Source organism: Chrysochloris asiatica, unplaced genomic scaffold (assembly GCF_000296735.1).
Source record: "Chrysochloris asiatica unplaced genomic scaffold, ChrAsi1.0 scaffold00007, whole genome shotgun sequence".
In the NCBI taxonomy this organism is placed as follows: Eukaryota; Metazoa; Chordata; class Mammalia; order Afrosoricida; family Chrysochloridae; genus Chrysochloris; species Chrysochloris asiatica.
The window spans coordinates 5,288,033-5,312,083 of record NW_006408525.1 but is presented as its reverse complement, the minus strand read 5'-3'; the positions used below and the strand labels follow the sequence as shown (position 1 = coordinate 5,312,083).

Here is a 24,051-nt window from a genome sequence, read left to right as displayed (position 1 = left end):
CTCTAGACTCACAGTCTAGAGAGGGAGCAGCATAGCTATCGGGCTATACAGGATGGTTAGAGTCATTCTAGGGGAAAGTAGCGGAAAGTTCAAGAGTATGTCCTAGAATTGAGTAGTTTGGGGACAGAATTCTGCTGGGAAAGCGGTGGAGTAAGACAAGACAGGGGAGGGAATAATATTCTATGTAGGACAAGCAGAACAGATGAAGACCACAACACAAATGACCCAGAGTGGAAAGAAATCTAGAGGGAGAGAGCCAAGCTTATGAGAGCAGAGGTGAAAGATGAGGCTGGGGAGTGGATGGCTTTGAAAGGAATAGAAGGGTTGAGACTGTTCTGGGAAGCCTGGAAAGGTTCTAATCGGAGCATGACAATCAAATTTGGAGTAGGGGCAGATCCCTCCAGTTGCAGAGTTGACAATGAATTGGGAGTGACAATCCTCATGGTACAGGCCTTGTTAGAAAGCAGTTGCAGCTTTCTAACAAGGCCTGTACCCTGAATATCCAGGAAAGAGATACTGAGGGTCAGATGAAGGCAGAAACACTGGGGAATGGAGAGAAATGAGCATATGAAGACCTGTTCGATATGCGAGGGGAGAGGCTAGGGCTCCTGAAATAATTCACTGTAAGGCAGTATCTGACAGGAATACCAGGCTGGCAAAGGAGTGAGGGTGAGGAGGAGATGCATTCAGTTTGGTACAACTGGGACAGCTATATTCGGCTATTGCATGTAAGTGAGAAGTTGGATACACAGGCCTAGCACTCAAGAGTGAGAGATCTGGAAGTTAGCAGCTAGAGCTAATAAGTCAGCACTTACTGGTTCACAGCATTATGCTCTACATGCACGATCTAATTTACTCCTCACAACAAATCTAACGATATGGAGAACATAGCAAAGTGCTTAAAAAGGGCAGGTACCAATGTTGGAAAGCTTGATCGCTTGAAAGTTAAATACACAACTACTCTATAAGCCTGCAACCCCACACCTACATTTTATTTAAGAGAAACAGAAAATCCACAAAAAGTCTTGTACAAAAAGTGTCCATAGCAGTTATATGCATATTAGCCCCAACTGGAAATAGCATAGGTGTTCGTCAATAGGTACAGATGGGGATTGATGAGCCTTGTGGTTTGCAGTATTTATTTTACAGTGTCACACTGGGAAATTTAGGGGTGACAAAAATACTCCACACAACAATAGGGGTGTGGGTAATAGTGAAACCACAACAAACGCATATTTGAGAACTTCATTGGTCTGTCAAAGACATGAGTGACTGAATCAGGTAACAGCCTCAAGTACTGCAGAATACAGTATTTCCCAATGTAAAGAGGAATGCAATGGCTACAGACAAGACACACTTTTAAGTTTAATCTGATTATCCCTATCTTTATCACTTTAAGTCTAGAAATCAACAAAAGGATAAATCAAATCCTGATTTATACAATTTGCTGATTTCTACGGTGTAAATCCACCATCTGTCAGTTTGTCATATTGTGATGGTTTATGTGTTGCTGTGATGCTGGAAGCTATGCCAACAGTAACTTAAAAAACCAACAGGTCACCCATAGGGGGCAGTTTTCAGTGGAGTTTCCAAACTAAGCTAGAGAGACTAAGAGACTAGAAAGAAGGAGAGGTGGACCACTTCTGAATGGGCAGGTACTGAAATTTTGTGAATAGCCGTGGAGCAATGTCAAATATAGTGCAGACAAATGAGCCCCTCAGGTTGGAAGGCACTCAAAATATGACCCGAGAACAGATTAATGACATGGATGGAGTAAAGCTTTGGGGACTGTCATTTGCTGATGGGGCACAACTCAAAATAGGAGAAATAGCTATAAACATGCATTAATAATTGGAACATGGAATGCACGAAGCATGAACGTAGGAAAATTACAAGTGAACAAAAATGAAATGGAACACATAAAGATTGATATCCTAAAGCATAAATGAGCTGAAACAGACTGGCATTGACCACTGTGAATCAGATAATCATATGGTTTACTATGCCAGGTACAACAACTAGAAGAGGAATGGAATTGACAAAAAGAGCCTTTCATGATCTATCTTGAAGTACAATGCTATCTATGATAGGATAATATCCATACACTTAACAAAATGACCAATTAATATAACTATTACTCAAATTGACACACAGCCATTAAAGCCAGTGATGATGAAATTAAAGAATTCTACCAATTAATTCTGTGTTGCAAGAATCCTCCTTAGAAGCCAGGATGGTGAGACTTTGTCTCTCATACTTCGGATATATTATCAGTAGGAACCAGTTCCCTGGAGGACACCATGCTTGGTATAGTGGGATGGTCAGCAAAAAGAGGAAGCCCCCCCACTGAGATGGGCTGGCCCAGTGGCAGCAGCGAAACAGCTGTGAAGATGGTGCAGAACTGGGCAGTGTTTCGTTCTGTGACACACAGGGTCACTATGCTTGGGAACCAACTCTTTGGCATTTAACAACACACACCCCCCCCAAATTCTTTAGGCTGAAATTGAACAACCATGCATTCAATATGCACTGATAATTACTGGTCATTAGAATGTGAAAGTTGAAAACAAAGAAGGATTAGCAGTTGGCCTTGGTGATGGAAATTATGCAGGAGATTATATAATGGAATTTTACAGGATGAGTGATTTATTCCCACCACTCATCTGTCAGTTTGTCATACTGTGGTGACTTGCATTGTTGCTGTGATTAGGGATAAAGCTACGCCATCAGTATTTTAAATACCAGCAGGCTCACTCATGGAGGACAAGTTTAAGTGGAGCTTCTAGACTAAGATAGACTAGGAGGAAGGAGAGGCGGACCACTTCTGAATGGTTAGTCACTGAAAGCCTTATGACCAGCAGCAGAACACTGTCAGAAATAGTGCCAGAAGATGAGCCCCTCAGGTTGGAAGGCACTCACAATAGGACTGGGCAACAGCAGTCTTGTCAAACCAGCACTGACAGTGATGATGCGAATGGAGTGAAACGTCCAGTATCTTCACTTGCTGATGGACCACAACTCAAAACGAATAGAAACAACTGCAAACATCCATTCATAATCAGAACATGGAATGTACTAAGTAAGAATCTAGGAAAATTGGAAGTTGTCAAAAATGAAATGGAAAGAATAAAGATCATACATTACTGAGGGAAAAATGGACTAGAATTGGCCATTTTGCATTTGACGATCATATGGTTAACTACACTGAGAACTACAAATTCAAGAGGAATGGCATTGCATTAATCATCAAAAAGAACATTTCAGTATCTGTTTTAAAGTACAATGCTGCCTGTGATAGGATAATATCCACACTCCTACCAGTTAATATGGAGTCCTGGTGTGGCGCTGTGGGTTAACGCGCTGGACTGCAAAGTCGTTTGAACCACAAGGTCGGTGATTCAAGCTCACCAGCTGCTCCTTGGAAACCCTATACAGGGTCGCTGTGGGTCAGAACCGACTCAATGGCACTTAACAACAACAACCAGTTAATATGGAGTCCTGGTGTGGCGTTGTGGGTTAATGCGTCAGACTGCAAAGCCGTCTGAACTGCAAAGTTGGCGGTTCAAACTCACCAGCTGCTCCTCAGAAACACTATACAGGGTCGCTATGGATCAGAACCAACTCGATGGCACTTAACAACAAGTTAATATTCAATTTATGCACCAACCACTAAAGTCGATGGTGATGATGTTGAAGACATCTACCAACTTCTTCCATCTGAAATTGATTAAACATGCAATCAAGATGTATTGATAATTACTGATGATTGGAATACAAAGGTTGAAAACAGAGGAAGCATCAGTAGTTGGCCTGGTGATAGAAACGATGCTGGAGATTGCCTGATAGAAGTTTGCAAAACCAATCACTTATATTCACTGCAAATGCCTTTTTTAAACAACATAAAAGGTTGTTTTATATACATGGACCTCACCAGACTGAATATACAAAAATCAAATTGACTACGTCTATAGGAAGAGACTATAGAAAAGTTCAGTATCATCAGTCAAAACAAGGCCAGGAGTTGACTGGAACAGACCATCAATTGCTCACATTTACATTTAGGCTGAAGCTGAAGAAAATTAAAACAAGCTCATGAGAGCCAAACTATAATACTGAATATATCCCACGTGAATTTAGAGATCACCCAAGATTTGATGCATTTGACACTAACAACCAAAGACCATACGAGTTGTGGGACGACATCAAGAGCATCATCCGTGAAGAAAGTCATTAAAAAATAGGAAAGAAATAAAAGCAATTGGTAAAAAATAATGAAGTGAGAGAACTGAACATAAGATTTCAAAGAGAAGCTCGAGATGAAAACTAAGCATTATAAAGAAATGTTCTGAACTTTCCCTGGGATTCTGCAAGAGCCTCCTCCCCTTTCCTCCTCCCCTCATTAAGAATATTTAAGTGTGTGTTAAACAACCACAGAATACTAAATAAAAAGTTTGGCCAAAACTAACCATGAAACTGCAAAAAAAAACCCCAAACTCCCTGTGATATGCAGATGATACAACCTTGCTTGTTAGAAGCAAAGACAACTTGAAATACTTACTGATGAAGATCAAAGTATTTCAATGTAAAGAAAACAAAGATACTTAAAACTGGGCCAATAAATAATATCATGATAAACAGAGAAAAGATTGAAGTTGTCACAAAGACTTGATTTTGCTTGAATCCACAATCAACACTCAGGGAAATAGCAGTCAAGAAATCAAACAACATATTGTTTTAGGGAAATCTGCTACAAAAGACCTCTAAAGTGTTAAAGAGCAAAGATGTCCGTTTGAAGACTAAAATTTGCCTAATCTATGGCATAGTTATTATTATTTTTTTTTTTCTTTCCTTTTTTGAAACTTCTATCCCACTCTATCTAGGACCTCCTAATGTTATCTCTTTCAGAGAAGTTGGTACTGCGGCCTGGTACCACCTAGTACGTCTGGTGCCAGGGTCATGGAGACTGACGTTCATTTGTTCCATCAGTCCAATGAACTAATTGATTCTGCACTTTCAATGGCCTCATATGCATGTGAAAGTTGGAGAATGAATAAGGAAGAACTTAGAAGAATCGATGCATTCGAATGATGATATTGACAAAGGATACTGAAAGTACCATGGACAGACAAATTCTGTGTTGGATGAAGTACAGGTAGAATGCTCCTTAGAAGTGAGGATGACAAAACTTTGTCTCTAGTTCTTTGGACATGTTGCCAGGAGAGACCGGTTCCTGGAGAAAAACATCATGCTTTATAAAATGAAGGATCAGTGAAAAAGAGGAAGACCTCTAACACAAGATGGACTGACATGGTAGTAGCAACAATGGGTTCAAACATAGTACTTGTGAGGATGGCACGGGGCCAGGCAGTGTTTTGTTCTGTTGCATAGGGTTGCTGTGAGGAACTGACTCAACAAAACCTAACAATAACAATGGTGTAAACACTCCAACATGACTAATTTCAAGTTATTAATGTGACATCATTTATGAAGAAATGATAGCAGTACCATTACATAACATTTTTATCCTAAGAATACAATAGACTGGGGTGAGCAGAGAGCCCAGTTTGTTCCGGACTGTCCTAGTTTTGGCACTGATAGCCTCACATCCAGGCAAATTCTTCAGTCCTTAGCAAACCAGAACACTGACCACTGTCCCTTCTGGAGGCTGTAGGGGAGAATCTGTTTTCTAGCTATCTCATACTTTTAGAGACCGCTTGTGGGGCCGGACTGCAAGGTCAGTTGGAATTGCAATGTTAGTGGTTCAAACTCACCAGCTGCTCCTCAGAACCCCTATACAGGGTCGCTATGAGTTGGAAACACCTCAACGGCACTTCACAACAGAGACTGCTTGCATTTCTTGGTTTGTAGTTCCATTCTTCCATCTTCAAAGCCAGAAGCACAGTCTCTTAAAATCTCTCTCTCTCTGCTCTGCCATCGCATAACTTTTCCCCATGCTTAGTCTCCTGCTTCCCCTTTATAAGGACCCTTTGTGATTGATTACACTGGAGCAACCTGGATGCCCCAGCTCAAAACCCTTAACTTAATCCCAAACTTAACTTACTAAATTCCCAAATTCCTGAAATCTGTAACATATTCACAGGTTTCGGGGATTAGGATGTGGACCTCTCTGGGCATCATTGTTCTGCCTGCAACACTCCCTCTTCTGTCTGCTGAGGGCAGTCAGATAGAAGCCTGGTGAAGATTCTGTCACTAACACACTGTAAATTGGCAAGATGACAAAAATTCTAACATTATTTTTAAAATAACTTGTTTTCCTGATATGCGATAGCAAAAGGAAATAAGTATTCTGAAAGTCACCATTTATTTCAAGTTGAAGGGCGGAACGAAAGAATTTGTATTATTAAGGATAATACTAGAATCAAAGAGCCTGTGTGATTTTCAATTGACTAGAGATCAGCAGAGTAACATTCCTCTCTCTTGGACTGCAATATGGCAAAAATGGATTCGTTTTGTTTTTCAGAATTGAATTTTTTCTTTGTTCCATACCTACTGCACTTCAATCCCCATCTACAAAATGAAATCTTAGATAAGAATTCAGTCAGGGAGCTGACATTCAAAGCACATCACATCTCACTAAATGATTTTTCCCTCTTACAAAGGAAGACTTCTCTGTCTGTGCCCAGAGGAGATATTTTTCTTCCACAAGAGGGAGTCTTAGTTCATGGGAAAAGGGAGAGTTAAAGGGAAAATAGTATTAGAAACTTAACCAGTATAACTTCCAGGTTAAATAAGTATTTAAGCTCCAACTCATGGTGACCCCATATGTGTCAGAATAGAACAGTGTTCAGTTTAGAGTTTAAGATTGCAGACTCTGCTCCTCTAACCTGATAGCACTGCTTTGAGGCAGCGCTACAATCTGTTACTTTTCACTGGACTAAATAAAGTAAAGCAGAAGGAGCTCTGGCAGCGTAGTGGTTACGAATAGGGCTGCGAACTGCAAGGTCAGCAGTTCGAAACTACCAGCTGTTCTGCAGGAGACAGATGAGGCTTTCTGCTCCCGTAAAGATTTACAGCCTCGGAAACCTTGTACAGGGTCCCTATGTACAGGAACTGACTCCACGGCACATAGCCAGCCACCAAAGTAAGGCAGATGTCACCTATTCATTTGTCATTTCATGGAGTCTTCAATGAGAAGCAACAAGGCAACTTGGAAGCTGGAAAGAACACTGTAGGGAGGAGAATGGGTTTTGAAACAATGTTATGGATTCAAATCCCAGAATTATCAGGCTCAGGCAAATTGTATCTTCTATGAGCCCTAATTTCTTCATCTATAAAGGATTGTTACCAAGAATAAATGAGAACAGATGCTAAGCATACAGCACAATGCCCACCCAGCAGCAGGTCCCACGTGCAAAATAAAAAAAGTCACTACTGCCACCAGTGTTACTGGAATCAAAGAGTGTGACAGTGAAAATTTGGTATTAAGAAATTTATCTCATTAAAAGCAAGTACTGGTGTCAGGGTTTGAAAGCTTCCTCTACAACTTCAATCACGCCCCGCTCTGGGAATAATCCCCGTGTTTTCAGCCTCTAAGTCAGAGTACTCAGTTCTGTTACGATTGCATAGAATTGCATAGATGTTGGTTTGTATGTCATTTACATTTATTAGTCTTAACTCCTTCATGATAAATCACACCTTAGACTCCACTGTTGAATTGTATTCTTTCCTGTACAGTGGGCAATTTCAAGTAAAATTTGTACACCCAGGATCTATCAGTATCAAGAGGAAATGACATGGTTATAGAGTGGAAAAGTATCTGAGTCTACATACAGAGAATATTTGCTGTCTGTCATGGCTAAATTGGGGAAAACAACACTTAGAACAGGAAAAGCATGAGTAACTAGAGAACAAATGCTCATGGTGTTCATGAACAATTTGCAGTACATAACTATGTTGTCAAGTTGCATAATAACTCATCTCCAGGCCCTTACCTAGTATCTACAGAAATGTCAGGCAAATGTGGGTGCTGGAAATGGCTGCTATAATGGGAGTATACAGGAGAGGGCACAAATGCCTGGTCACTCTGCTCTCCATTTACCTTGTATTTTGCCAGACTAAAAGATGTAGACATGCCATATAGACACACACAGCAACACTTCCCAAGCTAGATGGGCTACCAAACCCAAAAAGCTTTCTTCAAAATAAGAAAACCAAATTCCGTGGCCTCTTTAAAAAGACCTGGACAGAACTATTCCTGGTAGAAAAAAATTAGAACAAGGACTGTCTCTCTAAGTTGGGTATTGATAAAGAAGTATCATGAGGTAAATTTCTGGAATGACGACAATATTTTTTATCTTAATTGAGGCACGCGTTACTACAAAAACATGGTACCAAACCATCCCTTCCATAGCACGTTCTACTTCTCATCTGGGTTTGGGAATTCACTGCAAAGAAGCCAGACACTATACTTACAGTTATGGGCCTTACTGGAGGGGGAGCGGGGGACGGGTGGCTAACAGGCTACAATGCAGGATCAGAAAATGCTTAGGGTGCAGTTCTTCTCCTCTGCTGTACCCACAGACAGGCTCTCTCTGACCCTTAGCCTGGCCTCTGCCCTCTCTGCAATGCTACAAAGATCTTGTTGTTGTTGTTGTTAAGTGAAGAGCTGTGGAAAAATGCTCCCAGGGCATACTACTCCACCATAAAGCTCAGTTTGGAAAGTATTCAGCTCTGACTCTGTGACTCAGCAAATCTTGTCCCCCAGATAAGCAGCAATTCTGTTGCTGATGCTCCTCTGGTATCACCACTTTCTGGGTCAAGGAGCTTCATTCAATGCACAGGGACACTGAGGACCAAAGGATGTGCTCCACTCCTGGAGATTCCCCCACTTCCTTCCTCTCAGATGGAGTCTTTTATACTCACGTTAGAATTCCAAATTTTTATAATCACAATTAGCACTGTTAACAATCAATTCACAATTGGATCATATCCTCTTAGCAGCATTTTCTCCCTTTTCTTACCCAGACACATTAGGGGGGTGGGGAAAGTTGTTTGGTAAGAGTTACAAAGACTAAGGGTAGAACACCAATATGAAATTATTCATGATGCTGCAGTTACATGGGGTATGCATCTGCCAAAACAGAGTTCATTAAATAGTATAAAATTTGTACATTTCTCTGCCTAGCATACCTCAGAGATATTGCAGGTTTGTTTCTTAACCACTGCAGTAAACTGCACATCACAATAAAGCAAGAATCACAATTTTTTTGGTTTCTCAGTACATATCAAAGTTATGTTTACTCTCTAGTATAGTCTATTAAGTGTTTGTATTTAGACTTGCTGTCTTAGAACGTGTTCCCAGAAGTAGAATTACTGAGTCAACGGCTTTGAAGTTCACTGAACTTTTACTGGGTACTTCTGCATGGGCCAGCTCACACAGTGTTCAGATCAGGAACCAAATGATGAACAAAATGTGGTCTTGGTCCTCCCCAGCAATTCGCAGTACGTAAGAAGCATGCTGCCAAACTCCTTTTTCAGAAGGTGGTACCAATTTATATTTCCTCCTTAACACAGACTCCACATTTTCCCATATCTATTATGATTCGTACAAACCAACCAAGCCAAAATCTGGCCTAGAAGTAGGTAAAAAGTGAAACCTTGCTTTGAGTGAATGTTTACTTAATTAGTTGTGCTTCCTCTTTTATCAATTACTTCAGGCTCTTTCTCAGACTTTTATTGGACATTTGTTATATTTGTTATTGATTTGTGTATTTTCTTTATAGAGCAATGACATGAGCCCCATGTCAGAAAGCATTGCCACGCTTTTTCCTAGTTCCCACTTAATCTCTTTTATCCACACTTAGAATGAATGGAGTCCTGCTGTGGCTCTGTAGGATAAACACTGGACTGTCAACCACAAGGTTGATGGTTCAAACTCACCAGCCTCTCCTCAGAAACCCTATACAGGGTTGCTATGAGGCAGAACTGACTTGACGGTACTTAACAACATCAACAACAGAATGAATTTCATTAAAATATAATTTGAAGAGTTCATGCCATTCTGCCTACATTAAGAGATGATATAATGTGGACTACATTATAGTTTTCTCTTCATGAGAATCTAGAAGATTTTTTTTGACCCTGATATTAGTACCAGAAATGATTAAGGTTCTCCTGAGTGCCGGGTGTATTTTATATCATGAACACAGAAAATCATGTAACCAAACATGTCTTCTTCACAATGTCTCCTAGAATTAAGGTCAACGGCATCGTCTGCCCCTAGCAAATGCACACACTTTAGAAAGCATGCCTTTTTGTACTCTTCACATCACCCCTAGCTTTATCTGATTTTCCCTTTGTTTTGCTTTCTTCATCCTTTTTAAAAAAATGTAACCCCGGGAGCCACTACTAGTAAGTCAATTCTGGATTCGACTTACAACAGAACAGGATTTCCCTAAAAGTTTCCCAAGGATTTAAATATCTTTATGTAAACAAATTGCCACATCTTTCTCCCACAGAGTAGCTGGTGGGCTTAAACCTCTGACCTCTTAATTAGCAGCTAAATGCCACTAGTAGTTACAAATGCAACATAGTTATTAAAATTAAGAAATAAAAAAATGCATGATACTTGGTTCTTTTTTAAAAAAAAGAAATCATATGGTTCAGCAAATCACTGAGATGAAATAAAGTGTATGGTTTGTTGAATGCAAAACTGATAATCTGCTCTGTAAACCTTCACTCAATTCACAATAAAAAGTTTCTCGAAAAATCATATGGTTCAAAGAATATAAAACAAAAAATACAGCATGTCACACTCAAAGAACTTCAACTTGTATGTTGTTAGCTGACAGATTTCTGATTAGATTGTCTTCACTATCAACTCTGATTTTGATATCTACCTGTAAGATTTTTCCACCATGTCTCAAAAGGAAACAACAAAACACACACACACAAACCAAAGTAAAAAGTGCCAACAAACATTGTGAGAGCACATTTCTAGTGTTCTAATAAAGAAATAAGGAACACAGTCTTGCTTTTAAGGAGGGGACAAACTAGTGGCCAAAAGACAAGGAAACCCCAAATCACCAACAAATGTGTTAAGTGCTATGAGAGAAAAAGGTATTACAAACACAGGAAAGAAGGGAACTTGAGATGCCTTCTGGGAAAATGAGTAGAGTCCCTGAGGCAAAAACAGTCCAAGAGATAGAAAAAACCTTACATGCTGAGCAAAGGAGTTTCAACTTAACCCTGAAGACCATGGAGAGACCACTGCAGTATTTTCAATGGAATTTAAGTGACATGATCAAATTTAAATTTGCATTTGAGAAAGATCAGTCTGGTAGTGATGGCAAAACAGACTGATAAGGGATGAAGAACCTAGTAACCCTAGTTATGGGGTCAAAAGTTTAGAAGAAATGAGGGTCTGAGAGATTCAAAACATTTTTTAAACTCATGTTTCCAGTTTACTATATTTTCTAACTATTGCTAATATGTAGGAATGCTATGAATTTTTGCCAATAAATTTAAGTCCTTGAACTCAGATATTTGGAAGTATTTCATAGCATCAAAATGTTGCCTCTTTAAAAACATTTATATTCTATTTCTTACTGGAATGGCCAGAACAACAATACTATTTAAAAATAATTACTTAAACAGTATGATTTTAGGCTACAAATTGAAAAATGGTCCAAGGGAACAAAACAGAAAATTACTGGACGTCTTTAAGAGCTTAGTCTTGCCCACCGAAAGCACCTTAACAATAGTGAGAGGATTTGCTATTTAAGACACACTGTTGGGATAGCTATCTATCAGTAAAAAGCTTCCTATCATATGGCTGCAATTCCGTTCAGATGGACCACATAGTTAAACGTAAAAATAAAAAAGTGAGAGGAAAATGGAATAGCATATTTATTCCGGCTGTGGAAGGAAGATAAATTTCTGACTATTGTGGAAATAAAGGATATCATAAGAGACAAATGGGATAGGTATGAATATATAAAAATAAAATAGCTTTGTCCAATGAAATGTAATAAGGAACAGTAATAGAAGAGGGAAGAAAATAACTGATAAAAGCATAGTACCCAACCAATATTTAAAAAAATTACTACTACTAATATATATTAAATTTTTTTTTTGAAACATAAGGTTAATAACCACATTCCATTTAATAAATGATCAAAAGAGATGAATAATTTATATGCAAAAGAAACAGTAAATTATCAATTGGAACATTTTTTCCAGGAAAGAAGGAAATGTAAACCACAAACAACTTTAGGGTATCATGTTGTTGTTGTTATGTGCCATGGAGTCGATTCCGACTCATAGCAAACCTGTACAGGGTTTCCGAGGCTGTAAATCTTTACGGGAGCAGAAAGCCTCATCTTTCTTCCGTGGAACAGCTGGTAGTTTCGAACTGCTGACCTTGTGGTTCGCAGCCTGATTCGTAACCACTATGCTACAATACACTTGTTGAATTAAGAAATCAACAAAGAAAGCAGAGCACAGTATATTTCTATATTGTTGGTATCACGGCCAATGAGTCCAAGCTATCTGGAAAACCATCTAAAGAAATGGGACAAGAGCTGCAGATGCAGGCAGGTATGTGCAGGGGCAAACACATGCACAGTCTGACCTTTGAAGTCCACTCTGAGGAAAACTTTCTCAAAAAGACGAAACAGTCACTTACTTGGTTAAAGAAAATGTAAGTGCTTTCCTATATTCCTCGTTGATTTAGGTCCAATGACCTTAGAGTTACCCAGAAGCCAACTTGTATTGTTCAAAGAACTGGCCAACTGTTATCTTCCTCCTTTAACATCACATGAGCCAGAGGCACCTTTAGACTCCGTAAGAGCCAGCCCAGGCGTATACATCCGTTTCACAATTTTGGTTTCTGGAAAGAAAAGCAGCTGCTGAATTGTCTTGGGGGCTTACCGTGAGTGTGGCGAGTGACATGAAGCCGATTAGGTTGTTCCACACTTTATCAATGTCCTTCAGCAACTGTTGGAGTTTCTCACTGCACACTGCGGTGGCCTTTATCCCCAGCTCCACACGTCTGGTTACCCTGTACACCTCAACGACACCTGGCAGAGTGAGAAAAAGGGTCGAGAGTAAGATAAGCAAGATGACAAGGCAGCATTAACTTGCTGACATCTTTGTTGGAATTAAGTCTATCTGGACAGAGGTGGCCTTACTATTCCTTGGGACTAAGCGCACCTCGCAACACTACCCTATGACTTACTACTAAGAGGACAGACTCTGGAGCAACACTGACTCAATCCCACTGCCGTGGAGCTCAGTCTGACCCACAGAGACGCTACTGGACAGAGTAGAACAGCCCTGTATGGTTATCCAAGTTGTCAATATTGATGGAAGCAGACTGCCTCATTTCTCTCCCAAGGACTCACTGGTGGTTTCAAATCTTTCAGTTGGCTGCAGAATGCTTTAACCTGTGTCACCATGACCTCAAGGAGCTACACTAATTGGGTTCAAATCCCAGCTCTGCCATTTGCTAGCTCTGTACCCTTAGACGAGTCATTTAATCCCTCTGTGCTTCAGTTTCCTCATGTCTAAGATTGGGCTAATAATAGTACCTCCTCCTCAAAGGGTTACTGAGAGAGTCAAGTGAGTTAATACGTACAAATGGCTTAGAACAGCGCCCAGAGAATCCCAGAGAATCGTGAGTACTGTGCAATCGTTAGCCTCCCCCGCCCCGCCCTGATTTCTTAATGAGCCAATCTGTTTGAAGTTGGGAAAACCATTACACTGGCTGAAAACATGAATAGTGGAAGTTTAAAAGAATTGCAATGTCAATATCATCACGAGGTTGTTGTTAATTAAACAACAGCTCATCCTGAATTTTCTATGATGTATAAATTTTGTGGCTTCATATATCTTTACATAGGATACAGGAGGCAGACTGGCTCCTATCCTGTAATCTCTGAATTGTGGTTGGACTTTTCAATCAAGGATGACAGATTCCAAATACCAGCACTTCCTAAAGAAGCCAGAGACACCTCTCCACCTCCTTGAAGGAGAAGATGAAGAACTGCAGGGAGTTTCCTGAATGGAATGCCACCAGCCTGTGAGTTTTTCCTCTTCCTTCCCTAGGGGAATGACAGGGGTTGTTGCCCACCCCAAGCCAAGCAGGGATGACTAAGAAAATATCCCCTAGAGATTAGGAAATCTTCTAGAAGGGAAGACCAGATTCCTCAATTACTGATGGACATCTACGTATATAGTAAAACTGGGCTTGTTTGAGCAGAAAGAGAGGAAACTAGAATGATGTGGCAGAATAAAGGAGAGACCACATCCCTTCACTATTTATTCAGTCATTCAGCAAATATTTTCAAGTTCCAGACACTATTCTAGGTGTCAGGCACAGAGCAGTCAACAAAACAGATCCAAGCCCCTGCTTTCTTGGAGCTTCATTCTAGTGGAGGGAGAGAGATAATAACCAAGAACGCACAGTAAAATATTAAAGGTAAGGGCTAAGGAGAAGATTATGCAGAGAACGGGACAGAAGTATCAGCGGGTAGGGAAAAACATAGGCCAGGGAAGGTCTCACTTAGAAGGTGATATTTGAGTACAGATCTGAACAAGATTCAGGTCCACAGAGTAGCAGTGACACCAGAGATGGAGGCAGAGATGAGGGCATGGAGAGAGAGCAGCTGAGGACTCTAGACTCATGGGAAGAGAAAGACAGTGCTGGGGACCAGGAGGCAGGCTTGCAGAATGTGCCCTTTGGTTGTTTAAATTATTATATATTCCTGAGTGTTTTTGTGTATACCCTCCCCCCTCAAAAAAAACAAACAAAAAACCCCAAAGCAAATACTGTTGAATGATGATGCACGGAGATTATAATCATTGCAATGAAATGATAGTGTAACGACGATGTTCTCCCATGTAAACTATCGCTAAATTCACAATAAAAACTTAAATATAGGAGACAACAACAGTAACAAAAAAGATTCAGGTCCAGCACACGTGGCCACAGCCAGGCCCCAAGGTTGAGGAAGGGTAGGATACTGAACTAGACATAGATGGAGGTTTTAAATTGGATTGAGCTGTTAAATAGTGGAAGGTGGCCATGAAGCTAAGGTATATTCATGATGTTACAGAAAGAATTCAGACACAGTGATTTCATTTTTATGATTTACCTAGTTCAGACTCTTTGATAAACCAGTTACACAGATGCTATTTTATATTGTGTATAATAAGGACTAGGAAACTTAGCCATAAAGACCGTAAGTCAAATATTTGCTACTGCCTGTGATTTAAGTGTCTTATCTACAAATGCAGATGCTACTAAGTGAAGTAGTCTGTGGCTTTAGACAACTAGATTAATACACTTAACAGAAGGAGAAACTGAAAAAACAAGAAGCTAAGTGCCTGGAGGGGACTGGAACCATGGCAATGAGATGATATATGATGGAATGACGATGGAATGAATGTAAAACTAAAGTTCTCTCATGTAAACTACCATATAATTCACAATAAAACATTAAAAAAAAAAGAAGCTAAATGATTTAAATAAGCAAAATGTAAAAGAACATACCTAATAAATATTCCATGCCTTGAGCTGACTGAATTACTTCTGTGCAAACAGAACTACTACTGATTCCATTTAAGGTGTCATTTGCCTTCTTTATGACCTATGAGAAATAAAGCAACATCAACTTATTTAACCAAGAAAAAGTCACTGCAAACCAATTTATTAGTAGTAAAAAACCTACCAAAAAAGCCAAGATATATGTAAAAGCATGAGTAACTGAAATAGATATATGACTATGCTAAAACAACCTGAGAATTAAGTTCTACCCTTGAAGAAACAATCCTCTCTTTCTTTGGAAGAAAAAAGACAGCAATATCCCAGCTTAAGTATTATTCTAATTTAAGGAAAAGTTAATGATGTACCTGGAGCTCTGGTGTGGCACTGTCAGATAAGCACTCAACCATAAGGTCAGTCTGAATCGCAAGCTTGGTGGTTCAAACTTACCAGCTGCTCCTTGGAAACCCTATATAGGGTTGCTATGAGTCAGAACTGACTCGATGGCACTTAACAGGAATAACAATGATGTCACTTGGTTTTTTTCTTAAATAGTAACAGATGAGGGCAATAGAGTTTGCTATTATATATGTGAAAGAAGTCTCCTTAAAGATGTATGAGTTTGTAGAGTTTCAGGCTGTGCAAAGCCATCAAGATAAGGCTAAGTTTGCTTCTATCCATTTGAATGAACCAAGGAGAACACAAATGGCACAAGAGAGCTTTTATAAAGGCATGAATACAAAAGTGACATACTCACATCTAGGGCACTCCCCAGACATCTCTGCCATTCGTATGCATATCTCTCATTCTCCTAGGAATTTAAAAATAAACACACAAACAAACTGGGTTAAATGGGCATGCTTAGAATCCTCTATTTATGACTTTTGTCAATTCAAATAGCACTGGAAGACACTGCTTTTATTAAAATTATTTTAGCTCAGGCCCAGTTATCTTTTTGAACTCACTAATAATTATTATTTTGAGCACAGTGGCGCATAGAAGAAGCACTACTGGACTGCGAACCACAAGGTTGACAGTGGTTTGAGCCCACTAGCCACTCAGCGAATGAAAGAGGAGGCGTTCTCCTCCTGCAAAGATGTGCAGCCTTGGAAACCCCATACAGGGTTGCTGTGAGTCAGAACCACTCAATGGCACTTAACAACACTGATTAGTTTAAGGAGCCCTGGTGGTGCCGTGGGGTTAGGCTGCTCCACTGGAGAAGACGAGGCTGTCTGTACACACAGACATTTATAGTTTTGGGAACTCTAAGGAGCAGTTCTACTCTGTCCTATTAAGCTGGGAAGGGGACAGGGAGTACAAGCAGGTGGGGAAAGGAGATACAGTTTTGAAAAAGAAAGGCCAGGGAAGGTCTAACATAGAAGGTGGTGTTTGAGTAAACAGCCTATGTGGCCATAGCCAAGTCCCATGCTTAAGGATACTGAACCGGATAGAGATGGAGGTTTTAAGTTGGATTGGGATGTTTGATAGTGGAAGGTGACTAGGAAGTGAAGGAATGATCATGTTGCTACAGAAAGAATGTAGAGAATGGTAAGGCAGTGATTGGAGATAAAATTATTTAATCTGATGCCCCTAGTTCAGACTCCTTGATAAACCTGCCCTAGAGCGTGCTAAAGGAGCTCTGGTAGCGTAGTGGTTACGAATCCGTCTGCAAACCGCAAGGTCAGCAGTTCAAAACTACCAGCTGCTCTGCAGGAGAAAGATGAGGCTTTCTGCTCCTGTAAAGATTTACAGCCTCGGAAACCCTGTACAGAGTCGCTATGAGTCAGAACCGACTCCACAGCACATGACCAACCAACCAACCACGGAGTGCTATGAGTCGGAATTGACTCAAGGGTACAGGGCTTGGTGTTTAATGACTATTTTTAATTACTAATAAATATGACTTCAGATGACATTACCTGAAAATCTGAGGCAAATGATTTATAGCAGTTTCCCTTCTCTAAATGGTGCCTCATTTTCCCCAGTAACAGAGTAAACCTTCCTTCAAATGTACTCCCGTGCAGGTTTCTAGTACAAGAGACAACATCAAACCACTGGCTTTCTGCTCCACAGTTATGATGCTGTGTGTGCATACATGGGACAAAGAACAGGGGAAGGAGAACTAAGGGTGTTGGCTGCAGGAGGCAGTCAGCAAGTGACTAAGATGAAGTAAATGATGAAATAGAAGATCCAGAATATTTTCTCTCTTATTTTGAGGTTTTACTTTATGAGTTGGAACCGACTTGATGGCACACGACAATAAGATGGTAATGTTTAAACACTCAAAAAGAATCCCCCCCACACTTCTCTTCTCATAAAGGGTCATGAACAGTTTGTTTTTCGGGTCATTAATTCTTTTCAGTGGGTGTCACTTCTGGTATTTTCATCTTGGACTAACGTCACCGTCTCTCACTTTAATTACATTATCTTATGCCTGACATCTTATGACCTTCAGCCCCTCATTTTCCCATGAGAAAGCTGCAGGCCCCTTTATCCCGGGGTCCTCAGTGCGTTCGACCTGGCTCCTGTGGAAGGCCAGTGTGCTCACCTCCACCTCTCCTGTCAGATCTTTGTACTTGTCACGGATGACAGGCAGAGCAGGCTTCTCACTCAGAGTGCTTGAACGGTCTCGGAAAGGTTGCTCCAAAGCTGGAGAAGGAGAGGAACGGCTGATTTCTTTATCACCCAGGCTCAAACTCCTCTTGTGAGATCCTGCAAGTGGACAGTAAAGCCCCAGGTTTGGGTTACTAAGCTTAGTTTAAGCAGGGGCCCCTTCCCTGCTAACCCAACTCTCTTCTTCAAGTGCTCTGTTCCAAGTCATTCAGAAACACAATCTTCAATCACCCGGCCTAGGAAGCTACGGGGTGACTCCTTCCAATTCTTTATTCTTGCTGGCTCCCTTGCCTTTAACTTTCTCCATTACAATTCTAACTGCAGAATCATGAGTCTGGAGGACAAAAGTGACTTACGAGACTTGTGTTGTTTTCCCTGCGATTAGTCAGGAATGTGTGAAGAGTCCTGCTGGTGCAGTGGGCTAAGCACTGGACTGCTAACTGAAAAGTCTGAGGGTTGAACCCACCAGCCTCTGGCAGGAAGATGAGGCCGTCTACTTCCATAAAGATTTACAGCTTTGGAAACCCTCTGGAAAAATTCTTCTCTGTTCTAAAGAGTTGCTATCAGTTGGAATCGACTTGACAGCAATGGGCTCAGTTAGTTAGGAATTTGTCCTGTGCTCTTAAATACAATGTAATTGTGACCAACAATCCCTTCCATTAGAATGGGATTAAAGCAGAAGAAGCCAAATAAACCCACTGCCATCGAGTCAATTCCAACTCATAGCAACCCTACATAGGGTTTCAGATGCTATAAATCTTTATGGGAGCAATAGCAGAGCTAACTTGCTCACAAGTGGACCTAATGCATTACTTGGGTGCCTTTAACACAACTCACCTGTAACCAATAAGCTAATGAACAATAGACTTGGTTCTATGCTTGTTTTTTGGCCAACAAAGAACTCTTCTGAGGAATAGTGATTTGACTTCAGTTCAGTCTCCTGGAAATCTTTTCATATTTATTTCGAATAGATCCTGCTCCCAAAGGTTGGGGAATCTCTTTCCTGCTAAACAAGGGACCCAACTTTTTTCTTGAAAACACCTACCATCTCAGTGGAAGAAAATCAAGATAGAAAACCTACACAGAAGCTACTCACCTTGAACAGAAAGGTCGAAGGTTGCCAGCTCACTTTTGATCATTTCTTCACTGGATTTCATTTTGCTTTGTGAATTCGCCAGTAAAAAGTCAAACTTGCTGATTTTGGGCTTTTCACTTTGGAACTCTCCAAAGTCATCCGAACATTCTTTAGGGGTTTCATGAGAAGCACCACTAGATGCTGGGCTTGGACACATGACCTCTTGGCTCCGGTCCGCTGAAGGCAGGTCCTGACTTGTAAAATCTTTAAAGTTCCTGCTTTCATAGTCCTTTTGCTCAATAGTCTGTGGGATTCCATCTTTAAAATTGGCAAAAGCTGGAAAGGTGGTCTCTGGATGAGCATCTTCACTTGCAAAGGTGGTTATTTTGGAGAGAGACGTCATGGTGATGCTTTCCGAACTGCCAAAGGAAGTCTCTTTCTTCTGGAAAACGGAAGCAGCTGAGGAGGACCCGCTTCCTGCTGAGAGGACAAATGGAGAGGGTTTTCTGCCCTGAGATGCATCATCCCTGTCTGACCAGTCATAGCTTGTAAGTGTGCTCACTGCAAAATTGCTACTGTAGGTTCCAAAAGAGGCATATTTTAAGTCCTCTATATCTGAAAGGGAAATAAGACCCCACAATTAGAGACAAGCTCACTACTTAGGCAAAATGCCTTAAACTCTGTGGAAGCAAAATGTCTAACATCTCTGATCCATGTTATGCTGTGTTAAAGGCAACTACATTCAGAGCTTGCAGATGGGTTTGTAAAATCTGATCTTAAAAACCCACATTAGCCTTGAGTGGCCCTCTATCTTTAGTGATGAAGAACCATTTTCTTCGGGCATAAAAATTATTTTTTAAAAAATGGTAGTTCATCTACCAATGCATATACTGTTTGATAATAAGGTTAGTCGTTTAATAACTTTTCTATTTACTTGTATTTTTAATTGTGTTTATAGATTCCTTGCTTAAAATGTGGCTCCTTTCATGCTGCGAGAAAATGTTACTTTAAACATATTCATCTGAAAAGATAATTTTTAAAATGATCTCTCAAAACTAAAGTGAAAATAATGTTTCCTAATTTTTAATCAATTATTAGAAATTTCTGTCTCAGGCAAGGCCACATATGAGATTTTAATCAAGCAATTACTTACCTGGTTGTTATTTTGGTTAATTTGGACGTCATTGTTGTAGTGGAGTGTGAGGAAAGAAAAATCAATCTAATCTACATTGTTGTTGTTGTTGTTGAGTGCCATTGAGTCGATTACGACTCATAGCGACCCTGTAAGGAGTTTCCCAGGAGCGGCTGATGAGTTTGAACCGCTGACCTTGCGGTTCAATGCATTATCCTTCAGTGCCACACCAGGACAAGGGTCTGAGTCCAGTCGGGCTCCTGTTTCTCATTCAACTATGAGTCCCCTCCCTCATGAAAAAAAGGCAAAACTAACAAAAATCTCCCAAACCCCAACTTCACAATCCTAGGGCAAAAGATTCATTTTACAAAACATTCTTAATATACATTTCAGTAATCTTAAGAGGCTGCATAGAACTGAAACGTATAGATTTTTTATTTTGACCGAACAGAATTCAACTCCCAGTTCTGCTACTTAGTACTTTTATGGCATTGGGCAGACTGTTGAACATTTCTGAACCTCGGTTTGTTCACCTGTAAAATGGGGCGAGGACCCTGTACTGCCAGGTGGAACAAGCACTGTGTTGGGAGATTACAACGGCAATGCGAGTCCAGGGCACACCTCAGTGCCTGGTGAGCAACACAAAAGACAGAGGTTCTGTGTTTTCTTTAGCATGGTTGCCTCCAGCCTCAATAAGCATGGAGTTGCTGCTTGTGGCCTAAATAGAACTGCTCCACAGCAAAAATATAAAAAGCAAACCTATCCTTTGAGTGGCGTTACTGGGGACGAAGTTTCTTGTCCAGTTTTAGCAAGAAGCAAAGCAACTGTGGCTGAGTCTGGCCCGTGTGGAGAAGTTACCTGTCAGCAGCGCTGTCCGCTCTGTCAGGCTGACAGGCATTACCTGTATTTAGGTTCATTTCAGGACTGTACACAAGACTTCCTTCTGTCAGCCACACACACACATTTGTTTTTCAAAAGCTTTGTGACCCAGAGTTTCAATAGGAAGCCAATAAGGTGAACTGACACAGGGTCATCTTTACTATTCTTTCCAAGTCATGCTGCACAGCTAGAGAGACTGACGGGACTCTAACATCTCCAGATCTCTTCTAACACACGAGGGGACTTCAAAAAGTTCGTGGAAAATGAAATGAAAGACTTTGGATTTTTTCCTATGACCTTTTTGAAGCCCCGCAACGCATACCTCTTTTTAAACGCTCTCAGGAAAAGGCTACTAAATTAGTAGTAGAAAACCAACCACAGAAAACTAAATATCTACCATAGGATGGTAAAATTCTGTGGTGCAAATGATACCTTTCAAATTTGGCCAATTAAAAAAAGGAGGGGAAAAAGGATTCCAGTGAAAAATTTATAGACTGGAAGGAATGAAATAAGCCTCTGGCTGTAGGAGTTTTATTTTTCCATTCTTAGAAGGCATTAGAAATGCCCTGACTCAGAAGAGGTGAAATTCAATCAGAAGGCAGATGAAGTTACACACGAGCCTAGTCTTCATGGGGTACATGCAGAAAGGTATTTCGTAACACAGGTAGTTTTATTATTAGACCCCATTAGGAGCTGCTTTGGGAAGTTATATTAGGAGTTACTCCCAGAACCTCATCTATTATGAGGGTAGCAATTTTCCCAGAGACCAAACATAAATTTAATGAAAAGTTAGCTCTAGTTCAAACACTGCAACCAAGTTGCTATGGTAACAGAAAGACCCTTTCGTGTAATTATGCATCAAGATTTTTTAAAAACCAGAAATGACTATACTATACTTAGGTAAAAGGTATTTTAAGTCAATAAAGAATTAACTTAGTTGAAGAGCTTTCAGACATTTTTATAATGTACAGATAGAACTTCATTAATTCTGGTTTTTATTTTAAAATACTATGTATAACATTTTTTTTTGAACAACTCACAAAAATGACCAAATGAAAGACTTAGGAACAATGGAAATACTTCATGCTTTTTTTTTTTAAATAATAAAGAATAAATATACAAGATTTACTAAAATCAAGCCTCAAAGTTGATAATTAAATTTTACTTTTGCTTACTACCTATACTAGTGTGAAGAAATAATCTACTGAAGTATAATTAACACATAAGCATATATATATATATTCCTCATGTAATGTTAGTTTATATATATATATAAAAACTAACATTACATGAGGAATGTCAGATATAACTTGGTAGCCTAAACAATATAAAAACAGAGTAGCACGGTAAATTTTGTAAACCATTTTCTAAGAAAAATGCAGTAAATTAGGTCATTGGGCTAGGTCAAATCAAGAAAATCCCTCATTTCTTATGTTAACAGTTCTACAGTTTCTAAGCAGTCAAATGATATGTATTATTGTATAATGGCCTTAAAAATATTAAAGCTTCTGTAAGACCTGCAATATAAGTGATGAAAGCCCTGTCGGGAAAAATAATATGGAATAACCCACATTTTCTTTTGTAAGCACTGAAGTTACTATAGATGGGTTTTCAATTTGATAGCTGAATTCTGAAAATTGCAAAGGAAAAAGGAAAAAGAAAATGGAGAATGGATGCAATAAAATGAACAGAGACCCACTGCTGTATTTCCAATTGGACTGGAGAACTCTTGGACTGTGCTAAGTTGAATGCAATTGCACACAGATAATACGTCAAATTGTGTGCTTCAATACATGTATTTATGTTTGCAACCAGGAATGTCTTATGACAAAGGCCAAAGGAGCGAACTGTACAATCTGCTTTCCATCACGGAACTCAAATGAGACATGGATTTCTTACTCATGCGGCAGGTCACCCTATCCGTCTCTTCTATCACCTCTATTCAAATCCCTATTGAATGGATTTTGTAAGTGAAAACAAGGTATTTCTTGGAACAAAGAATGCAAGGACACATTCCCATGGACAGTTTCTAAAACTGTAAGCATGTACTCAGGTGATTAAGAGTTACTGGCTTTTAGGAAGGGGTTTACAGAGAGAAGAAAAGTGATAATGTGTAAATTCTACTATTCTCAAGTATTTTATATTGTAGTAAAATGTGCACTGGAATAAGGAAGAAATAGCTTTTAATGCCCAATACTGATTTAACACAAACTTCATTTATCAAAGAAAACCAAGAGAAATTTATATACCTCAGCTTGTCTCCATCCCTGGTCCTAACCTCCTTTCTGGGAACAATCATATTCATATTTTCTACTTATTCTAAAACTTGGTCTTGACTGCATCCTATGGGTCTCAAACACCCTGGTAGGAATGATACTGATCACAGTGTAAGTCTGACAGTGTTTTCCCATTTACATCAAAACCTCTCATTCTACACTTGTACTCGTATAAAGGGATGGTTTAGTTCTGTGGTTTAAATGACATCCATGCACTTTCAGGTTTCTGTGGCAGTGTTTTAGTTCAAAAAAGATAAGTGGTAACACTGGAGACTTTTTAAGTCAGGAAACAGGAATGAATGTCAAGTAATCGGTCAGGATTTACGGTGGGAATTCCTCATCACCATTGTGGTTCTGTGCCATGGAGTCACTTCCGACTCATAGCGACCCTGCACAGGGCTTCCGAGGCTATAAATCTTTACAGGAGCAGAACGCCTCATCTTTCTCCTGCGTAACAGCTGGTAGTTTCGAACTGCTGATCTTGCAGTTCGCAGCTCGATTCATAACCACTACGCTACCAGAGCTCCTTTCATCACCATTAGAAATCTCATAAAATGAGATTGTAATACTA

General features: G+C 39.9%; 1 protein-coding gene across 1 annotated transcript in view; it reads right to left on the bottom strand.

Annotated features, from left to right (window-relative positions):
- The window catches only part of SYNRG (synergin, gamma), a 96,944-nt gene that overhangs the window by 1,811 nt on the left and 71,082 nt on the right, over positions 1 to 24,051 (bottom strand). Inside the window, exons 14-18 of the mRNA XM_006832342.1 lie at positions 19,215 to 19,808; positions 18,054 to 18,217; positions 16,263 to 16,316; positions 15,515 to 15,611; positions 12,892 to 13,040 (exon numbers count right to left, since the gene is read on the bottom strand). Of these exons, the coding sequence (XP_006832405.1) occupies positions 12,892 to 13,040; positions 15,515 to 15,611; positions 16,263 to 16,316; positions 18,054 to 18,217; positions 19,215 to 19,808 (1,058 nt within the window). The remainder of the gene's footprint in view (positions 1 to 12,891; positions 13,041 to 15,514; positions 15,612 to 16,262; positions 16,317 to 18,053; positions 18,218 to 19,214; positions 19,809 to 24,051) is intronic.